The sequence below is a fragment of the Phaethon lepturus genome, unplaced genomic scaffold (assembly GCF_000687285.1).
Source record: "Phaethon lepturus isolate BGI_N335 unplaced genomic scaffold, ASM68728v1 scaffold8575, whole genome shotgun sequence".
NCBI lineage: Eukaryota > Metazoa > Chordata > Aves > Phaethontiformes > Phaethontidae > Phaethon > Phaethon lepturus.
This window is the reverse complement of record NW_010542609.1, coordinates 23108-33269: the sequence shown is the minus strand read 5'-3', so window position 1 is coordinate 33269 and position 10162 is coordinate 23108. Positions and strand designations below refer to the sequence as shown.

Sequence of the window (10162 nt, the reverse complement as noted above, 5' to 3'; positions counted from 1 at the left end):
AGAGAGAGAGAGAGAGAGGGGCTAGGCTTTGTTGCAATAATAGAGATGCAATTTTTCCCCGGTAAAGAACTGCAATCCCAGCTGTATATTCTGAGCTGCTGTCGTCAATTTTATAGGGGAAAAAAAAAAGAATTTTATAGATATAATTGTACTCAGTTTCACACAGTAACTCTGTGAGCAATTCCTGTGTCATTAACACTACCAAAAAGCAAAGATAACACTACACATTTGATATAAATTCACCTTTTCCAGCTAGCCATGCTTATAGACCAGGAATTTATGCGATCTAGCAAATCTAGGAGTAGCTGTAATTTCCTGTGTCTTGCATTTTTCAGGACAAATATTTGCTCTCCTTCTTGCCAGGCTGCTCTCACTGTACAACTATGCGAGAGAAAAAAATAAACAACCATAGACAAGAACTGAAATTGTGCCAGAAAATCTGAAAAGTGGAGAGGAAACATGGCAACCCCTGTGGATTAAACTGCTAATGTTATTTAGTAATCAAGCAGATCTTTCCTAGGAGGGTCATGCAAGCAGTCCTACCAAGAATACGTAGTCCAGATGTTTCAGAAGCATGAAATTCCAGTTCAGTACTGTAATCTAGTCAACTGCAGTACATCAGTCAGGCCCCAAAGTGCTCAAGAAATAACCAGGAATTGTCATTTTTTCATTAATATAGCTTTCTGTTCCTGACACTGGAACCATTTCAAGACATTCAGCTAAGAAAGCAACTTTGTGGAACCAAAGGAATATTCTGTTTCCCTGTTATGCAGAGCAAACTTTAAACACAAGGTATTCTTAAACCACTACGATAAAATCCTTTTGCCAGAGCTGAAAGTTGACAGGCAAGCTTACTCAATAACCCAAGTAAGCAACCCAAGCTAAAATCCGAGCCCATACATTTTCTAAGGGAAAGTCTTATAAAGATTACCCCTGAAAATCTTATTTTCCCAGCTGTTCTCCCATCATCATAACAAAGTGATTACAACCCTATCCACACCTAAGACATGGCATGGAGAAGTGTCAGTAGTGTTTCTAAGTAACAATGAACCTCTCTTCTATTTCTGCATTAGTGAAATGCTGGCATCTTCTAAGCAGAGGGGCAAACAGATGGACACAAGTATACAGATAACCCCACAGTAAGAGCTGTAGGCCAAAACTGAAAAACTAATTTTCCCCTAAATCCATAACAGGCTCACATTTTCCCACATTTGTGTAGTTGCTATCACTAAGCTAAGTCTGCTTAAGCAGAAGGCATCAGTAACTTTCATAAGTAAAAAGAAAGAAAAAAAAAAAGAAAAAAAAAGGAAGACTGTAGGCTCCTGAATATGTCTGGACAACCTAAGGTCATTATACTCTAGGAAAAGCACTGTCCATTTAAAAATTAACTGAGAAGTAATACAAAAGAAGCATGTAACAAAAGTAACATTCTGTGCTTTCTTCTTTCTCTGCTAAACTTTTCTCTGAGACTGCTACTGTACTATACAACCTCCTCTGGATTCTCTTCTGCTTCCTGGGAAAGAAATATCTGAAGGAATAGTCGGTGAAGCTAATATACATCTTTTTGACAGAAGTAAAAGCCTATGGAAAAACAGCACAGACAACAGCTGATGAAATCTGAAGAGAAACACTGTGAACTTTAAAATTATTTTTTCATCTTCACACTAAGTGATTACAGCTTGCTAAGGAAGCGTAAGTGCAAAAACCTATTACTTTAAACAAAATCCTGTTTCCTCAATCAGGTATCAGCACTATTTGCCCATCCAGCCCTACCAATTCTATGGAGAGAGGGGCAAGAAGCATTACTTACCGACCGTGACTGCTGTGCTTGGAAAGGAACGAATTGTCCTGGAGGAGGCAAGTGAGAAGGGTGGTGTGGAGAGATATGAGAAGGATGCAAAAGGAAGGGGTCACTAGAAATGAGGGGTGGAAATGCTGTATATGGTACAGGTAGGTGCTGGACTGAGCACGCCTGAAGCATCTGAAATAAAATGAAAACAACGTATTTTTGTCTCTAGCACAAACATTCTCTACAGAACATTCTATATATATATTATGGAAAGATATAATTAAAACAAAGCAGTTCTTTTGCCTCCTTGGAAAAGCCTCCAAAACACACATAAATAGTAGCTCATTCAAATACACAAGTAACCATGATTAGTACAGAACAGGCTCTAGAAGTACCACAGTGTGACATCTGCTAGGTGCAAAGTGGCTCTCATTTCTCACGAAGTCAGTGGGAGTTAGTGGAAGCAGATACATTTATCCCAGTTAATTTTATTTTCCCCACATACTATCTTCAAAACAACATGCCAAAGCAATGGTCTTGCAACTATTTTAAGCTCTAGATGGAGCTGAGGGACTCCCAGCTGTCAGACTGTGCCTTAAAACCTCTGTTGCCTCATATATTAAGAATAATTCATAAGCTCTGCTCAGTTCTGCACTTTGAGGAGAGCCTCATGCTCTGAAGGCAGCTCCCTAAGTGACAGCTACTGTGGGAAATGGTCCTTTTTCTCTCTTCTTTGAAATTCCTCATACAAAAGCACCTTTGGGGATAAAGTTTGAACATAAAGTGGTAAAGGCACTGCAACGCATCAGGAATGTGCTTTGTGGAATTGTTCAGTTTTGCTTCCAACCTTAGATATGGGGGAGCAAGAAAACCTGCATTTCTCTTTTTCTTGCTCTCTCATCCATCATCAGAATGTCAGGCATTTCTGTTACATTGCTGACAATTAAAAAAGTAATTAATAAGATACCTGTTATCAAATCTTACAAAGAAAGAGGACCCAAGTTCTGATCTCTTTTTTTTTTCATGTCACACAACATATATGGTGCATGCTGACTATAACAGCGTAAAACGGTAAAGAGATCTAGTTTAAAATCAGATTACACTAGTGGAGATGGAACTATCACCTTAATTTACTATGATCATGACCAAACATAAATTTTTACATGCACTGAAACAGTAGCATATTAATTTGATCTGACTACTGTTTTTTCTTAAATGCTGACTATTCTTCACTGTCAGCTACTAAATAATTTTTCTACAAAAGAAATACAACAGGCAAGTGTTTCTATTGTTAAAATACATTTTTATTATATTTTACTGAACTGAAAACTGTTCTCTGAAATAGCTGAAGATAAATTTGTAGGTAGAACATCACATAGTGTTCTTTAAAACAGGAGGTGCTTTGGAACATATAAATAGGTTTCATCCCAAGATTCTACAATGGTAAAGGTTACGATAGCTCCAATGTTTGTTTGCAACGATCTGTGCTATGCCCATGGCACTTTTTAAGTTAGAGCAAATGAAGCTACATTATCTTTCAAGTCGAAAGAAATGAAAACTACCTGTTTATTCATTCAAGCTTTTGGAAAACTTCTGCTGTTTTAATATATGTTTCCAAGAAGTTTTAAAACTGATGAAGGTATTTAATAAATGACTTTTGTTTATTTTATAGTTATATATGCAGTGAGAGAGACAAGTATTGTGAAAGTAACAAAAGCATACTGAGAAGTTCACAAATGAAGCTGATGAGCAAGCTGACATGCTGGAGGGCAGGAATATCTTTCAGATGTACTTTTGTAGGCTGGAGAAATTGGCTGACAGGAACCAGGTTCAACAAAGGCAAATGTGAAGTCTGGCACTGGGAGAGAATAACTCCATCGAGTAGGACATTTTGAGACTGACTGGCTGGTGAGCAGATTTGCAGAAAAAAGTGTTGGGTTCCAGTAGACACATCAAATAGGAGTACAGAAGAGCCACACTGTACTCCTGTGGTCAAAAAGGTCTACTGCACACTGGGCTGCATTACTAAGAACATAACTAGTGGGTCCAGTGAAGTGATTCCGCCCCTCTGTTTTGAACTTGTGAAACTGTATTTCAAGCCCTGTGTCCAGTTTTGCACTCCCCAGTGCCAAAGAAACTCACTGACATACTGAAATGAGTCCGCTGAAAGACAACATGATAACCAGGAGCTTGGAGCACACTGCATAAAAGAGGAGGCTGCAGAACTGGATTTGTTTTGCCTTAAAAAGAGAAAACTAAGCAAAGACCTTACCACTGTCTTCAGCCACTTCATGAGAGTGGATAGGCAGAACATGACTCTTTCTTGAGGGATAAAATGAAAAGGCAGGACCAATGGGACCAAGTTACGGCAAAGAAAATTCAATCAGATATACAGACAAAATTCTTCACCACAAAACACTGGAGGGGAGGCTTAGACAGGTTGTGAAATCTCCATCCTTGGAAACTGGTACTGGTCTTAGCAGGTGACCACCAGATGACCTCCAGAGCCTCCTCCTACCTTATATTATTCCTCAATTCTGTGACATAATAGAAGAATTCATAAAGTCTGCCTCCTGGTGTTACATAAACTCAACCTTAATTCTTTATGTTCACTTGTACTGCATTCTCTCAAGACATTTGATTAACTGTTGTACATTCAGTCCAAACAACCTGGTTGGCGCTTTATTCCTGTATATATTTAAAGGACAGCTTCATTGTTGAATTATAAAACATTTTATGACTTGCACAGATAATATACCTGTTTAAAGCAGAGGGTAAGATTATTAGTATCTGTTGATTGGGTTTCCCTAAGCCCCAGTAGAGTTTTAGGTTTTTCTCTGTTGTTGTTTCTTAGGTCATGTTGCTTTCTTGCCTTGATGAATTTATTATGCAAATATTGTTCCAATTTCTGAGATTGCTTTGCTCCACTAATGCCATCACTAAATAGAAGAAAAAAGTTGTCTCTCATTGTGCCTCGGGGATACACACTGACTCATGTAACAGATTTTCATTGATCTGAAAGGTGAGGGGAAATATTGCCCACAAATATTCCAGACTGGCCAGCAGTGTGCTGCAGACATTCTTGTCTCTCATGGGGAGAAGTGGCACCTGGACAAGATGAATGCAAATTCCCCTCACTCTTTAACAGGCAGCTTAAAGAAATAGGTGGTTCCATCAGGGGTTTTGTTTCAGTGTCATAGGCTTGTTCATGCCCTCAGGTCACAGAATATGCAACAGGAAAAGTTAAAGTTACACACTGTTGGCAAATACACAGCTGGCAGAGAACAATATCTATACCAACAGTACAAACCATTACTGGACACTAGATATAGTATTTATGTATAATAACACAGATTTATACTAGAAGAAGGAGAGGGGAAAAAAGCTGTGACTCTCCCAGCAGGTTCTGCAACTTTCATTTGTACAGCTGAAACTTCTTGGCGTACACTTCTTCAGCTCTGGTGCCTGTTAGCACTTAATGATGAAATTTCCACAGAATGGTACCATCAGAATGCTATGACCTGGAAAGTGCTATCTCCAAGCTGATAGATAAAATTTCTGAGAAAACAGTTCAAGTTCTTTTAAATTTAAAGCTGGCAAATTAGCCAGTCAAGGCACTTTATTTTACTCCCAGAAAGGCACAGAGAGACATCATTATTAAAGAATATTTTTAATCATTTTGAGACAGAAGAGCCCTTCTCAGCTTTTAGTGATCCTTCAGGGTCTTACTAATTCACAGAAGAAAAATGACTTTGGAATATCAGACCTTTTTGTATATAACCAACCCCTGATCAAAGTCACTACTAGTTAAGATTTTTTCCTAGGTGAGCTGCCTAAGAAAAGTCTTAGAAACTTTCCTCTTACTATCTGAAAGTATGCAGAATAGCAGATGCTAGGAAGTCAGTTCATAAACTAGCATTTAGTTTGAATTAAAAACCACCAGGACTCTATACTACAAACAGTCATACCCTATAAAGACAGTTGGCAAGAACCATATGCCTACCAACTCTAAGGCCTACACTGCTATGCCACTGCAATTTACCACAGGGGAAAAAACGGCTATTTCCAACACAATTAAAGCCACACAGACACTGAAGCTCCAAGTTGCCATTCCTAGGTCTAATATTGAAGCTGGTGTAATTACAGAGACCCACTTACTGGGGGAGGCACACTGCAAACTGGAAGGTGCTGCCCACTGAAAACCACTGAGCACCCTGGGACCTGCTGCGTGCTGCAGGCTGGGATGTGCTGGCCTGTGCAAAGCGGTATCCCATGCGGAGCCACCGTTGTCACTGTGTATGAAACAGGAACTGTGCCCTGATGGAGCTGCAGCAGAAGGAAAAAAAAATTAATAACTTACTGTAAAGGTCTAACAGTATGGTATAGCACAATGAGTAAGATAGAAAAAAAAACAACAGAAAAAAATATATTCACAATGAAGGTGTAAAAGGAGGCATGTGCTTGTAACTGCTGTTTATTAAAATATACTTCTCAATAGAATATTACTTATTGATCAGCAGCTTCTGGGCAAGGCCAAGAAGGATCTTTCAGCTTAAAATATTAAAACTTGAAAGGCACCTTAGAGTCACTCAGAAGCATCTCAGACTCTATTAAACCTCCCCCCCCCCTCCACTCCCCGGTTAATCCTTACAAAATAAGGTGGCAGTAACTCCCACATAAAAGCTAATCCACAAGTAGCTAAAGAATCTTCTCGATTCTGAAGGGACTGATTCAATAATTCAGAGACTTGCAACTTTAAAGAACAAGAAAATTGTGTAGATTCTTTTTTCCAAAAGAGACCAATCTCTTGCTTCACTCTCAGACCAACATTCAAGCTACATTTCCTAACCTAAATGTAACAGAACAGCTAACGGGAAAGCTGAAAAGGAAAAGTAAACATGGCTATGAGACAGCAGATCCTAAGTATTCACATTTGTATTGGGAAACAGATGCATGTAACCCAATTTTCTAGCTAGTGATATTCCCTAGAATTTAGTCATCAAACTAGGATGCAAAGGTATTCTGAACCTACAAACCAATTGGTGTTTTTGTTTTAAAAACACTGAACAAGAAATCTGTGATGCTCTAACAAAACTGATAAGGTTTAATGTCAGGGAGCACAGGTTAATAAAAAGGTAATTACTTGAAGGAAGCTCCCTCTTCCTTCATGATCTGCTAAAATGGAACAAGTAAGAAAGCTCATTAGGAAGGTAAGAATGAGTCAAGACAGGTAACTTACTGAACTGGTACTGTACAGTCAGACACAGAGGCCAGAACAAAACACAGATCACTGAACAGAACCTAAAATCCAGACCTGTGTACCACCAATGACAGAAACCAGTCTCAGGAGAGACACTGAATTTTGACTCAGTTCTGGCTCAAGTACAAAAGTTGGGTGTGATTCTGAAATGTTTACTGAATGTGACCTCTGAAAATGTCCTTGAAGTATAAAACATCACCATGGAAGACCTCAGTGAGTCTGGAAACACTGACATCTGATGGTAGATGGTGCTTGGAAGTTAGAGGCAGTGAGATGGAACAAAATCCAGGCACATCATGATGTAAAACTTGCAACACAAAGCAAGAGCATGATTTGAATTTTTGAGATGTTGCAGCAGTAAAATTATTCATCAAAATGTAAGGTTGTGAGATGGCTAGAATGGCATTAGCTTCCACCCTTGCACGTGGCCCCAAATGCAAATAACTCCCTACTGACAACTGTTCTGTGCACATAATGCAACACACCAGTGGTATGCAGCTGTACTGAATGCAAACCAAGTTAGAGTTGCATTCTATGCATGTGCAGTTTGACAAGACAGACAACCAGTTCTGTTTCCCAGTTCATGACTATGGAGCAACTAGTGTACCTGTGCTGCAGCCTGCTGGTTTAAGAAACAACAACAACAAAGGTTACCTCAACAGGACAACTTCTTTCACAGGTCCTCAATTACAGAATTCTACACCAATTGCTGTCACAGAGAGGAATTATTATTTACTTTCTGGATCAACCACATCTCATTTTTTCCATGTCATTTAAAGAGCAGTCGATTAGGCTTGGATGGCTAATTTGTTTATGTGACAATACTATCATGAGTTCTGCTGTCATGTAGGCAAGCAATTACAGGCATTGTCAATTCCACTTCTAAATAATGTATTTTAAATATTTAAAGAACTCCTAGGAAAAGGAGAGGTATTTTAGGTGACAGAGAATACATTATAATATCATATCTTTATCACATTAAATTAACTTCAGAAGCAAAATAACTGCATTTCAAGGATTTGAGCCAGAGGCCTACAGAACTATGCCAACAGATGCACTGACAAATTGATAAATATCCATCTTCTTTATTAAAAGTCTGGACTTTCTTTTTGGTTTTGTTTTTTTTTTTTTTTCACTGCCCAGTGCAGTGCTCCACACATACCAATAATATTCAACAAGAAAAATGCTCTGTAAGAGGGCAAATAGAATGCTCTGTAAGAGGACAAATAGAATTTAGTGTTAGTGACTTTCATTACCAACTAATTTGGGGAGGAGAGGGATCTTGAAGATCTGGGGGAAAAAACCAGAACAGCCCCCCCCACTTTGCCCCCATCTTCAACATCCTTCTGTTTGTACTCTAAAACTCTTACCTGATCATGAATGTCAACCATCACTGCATTCTGCTGTGGTGGGTGAGCAGCTGGGTGCAACATACAAGGAGATACATTAGGTGGATGGAAGGCTCGGGGTTCTTCTATTGCTTGCTGCTGTCCATAGGAGAGATGGTGATAGTTTTCATCCTGGCTAATGGAATTATGTCTAGACAAACGATCTCTCCTTGTTCTCTGCCGTCGAACAGGAGGACTGGAAATACATTAAACAAAAATTAGAGATTACATAAATGACACAAATCCTTCTTAGTAACTAAAACCACAAGAGAATCAAGTATCAACTAATTTTTTACATTGGAAAATTTTACTAGAACAGGTTTATTAGATTGGAATAAAACTTCTTATTGACCAAACTGCTAAAAGCCTTAGAGATGATACTTTTTGCATCATAAAAGAGCTTAATAGAGCATAGCTTAATGCTGTAAAGGAAACCAGGAAAAGAACTCTTATGTAAATATTAACCTGCTAAAAAAAAAAAAAAGGCACTTGGGTTGCCAAGACAAGTGCAAAAAAGTCAAGATAGCAATCTTCACGAGATTTCTGTGCATTTATTCTAGGTAAAAATCTTTCATTACATGATCACAGATCTCCCCAGGGTCCTTGCTCCAATGAGGACACAGAATGGTTACCCACTTAGTGACAGCAGACAAAGCAGTAGACTCCTCTGAAGAAACAAATGAATTTTTCAGGTCTCAGATGTTCACTACATAACTAAGTGCCTCATAGAATTCTCTGCAGAAGATCCCAGGAAACTGTAATTGTGATAACCTTTTTTTTTCAGAATGGAGAACTGTTGTGTAGAGCATCCACTTCTTTTGAGCAACTAATCTACTGGCACAGGATTCAATTATGTATTCTTATATAATTGTGTGTATGTTCTGAGTAGAGATGGTACTATCTGGAGCTGAGACTTCTGTAAATCAGAAACCAGCAGCTCAGGCTTATCACTCAGAAAATTACACACAAGCAACAAACTCACTATTAGAAGTTTTGATCAAGTCACTTCTCACTTATTTGGAAGTGGAAAGAACTGGAAGTGCAAAACCATCCCCCAGTACTTTCAATACATGCCTACCAATCTCCACAACATATAAATTACAGGTCCTAGAGGCAACAGCAAATTAAAGCTACATGGGACTAAATGGTTTCTCAGTTATTGAACAGGCTGGAGGAACCAAACTGCAGAGAAGAGACAAGAAGGGTCTGTGACCATTAGAACAATGCCCTCACCAACAGTGTGTGGAAGAGAACTTAAGATTTTTCACTCTCACTATTTCCGTTGCTATTACCAAATAAATATCAGATCAGCCTGAAACCCATTGGCAAATCCCAGACATTCCTAAAGTTGAGTCCAACTTCTGTGCTGTGTGGAACAAACATAGCCTAGGGAAGGGGGAGCATACTACCAGCTATTCAGATGTTACTGTGAGAATATGATACAATGTCTCAAGCCATTATTTTACTGCCCTACTTCACAGGGACGTCATGCCATTATTGTCTTTCTTAGAACTGAAAAAAATGCAGATTCACAATAGGTCAGACAGAAGGCATAACATCAGGTTGTAATGCAGCATCTTAAAACAAAACAAAAAAACCCCAACCAACCAAACAAACAAAAAAATGCATAGCCTTCTTTATCTTTGTGAATTACCATGTCAGAACATACAAGTTGTGTTTCCTTCTAAGCACTAAGAACCTCAATTCACTGTCTTGCCAATGTAT

The 10162-nt window shown here is 38.7% G+C and overlaps 1 protein-coding gene across 1 annotated transcript in view; it reads right to left on the bottom strand.

The window, feature by feature from the left end:
- Nucleotides 1-10162, bottom strand: part of RNF38 (ring finger protein 38) — a 42122-nt gene that overhangs the window by 13418 nt on the left and 18542 nt on the right. Inside the window, exons 3-5 of the mRNA XM_010288079.1 lie at nucleotides 8420-8633; nucleotides 5948-6115; nucleotides 1811-1981 (exon numbers count right to left, since the gene is read on the bottom strand). Coding sequence (XP_010286381.1) covers nucleotides 1811-1981; nucleotides 5948-6115; nucleotides 8420-8633 — 553 coding nt within the window. The remainder of the gene's footprint in view (nucleotides 1-1810; nucleotides 1982-5947; nucleotides 6116-8419; nucleotides 8634-10162) is intronic.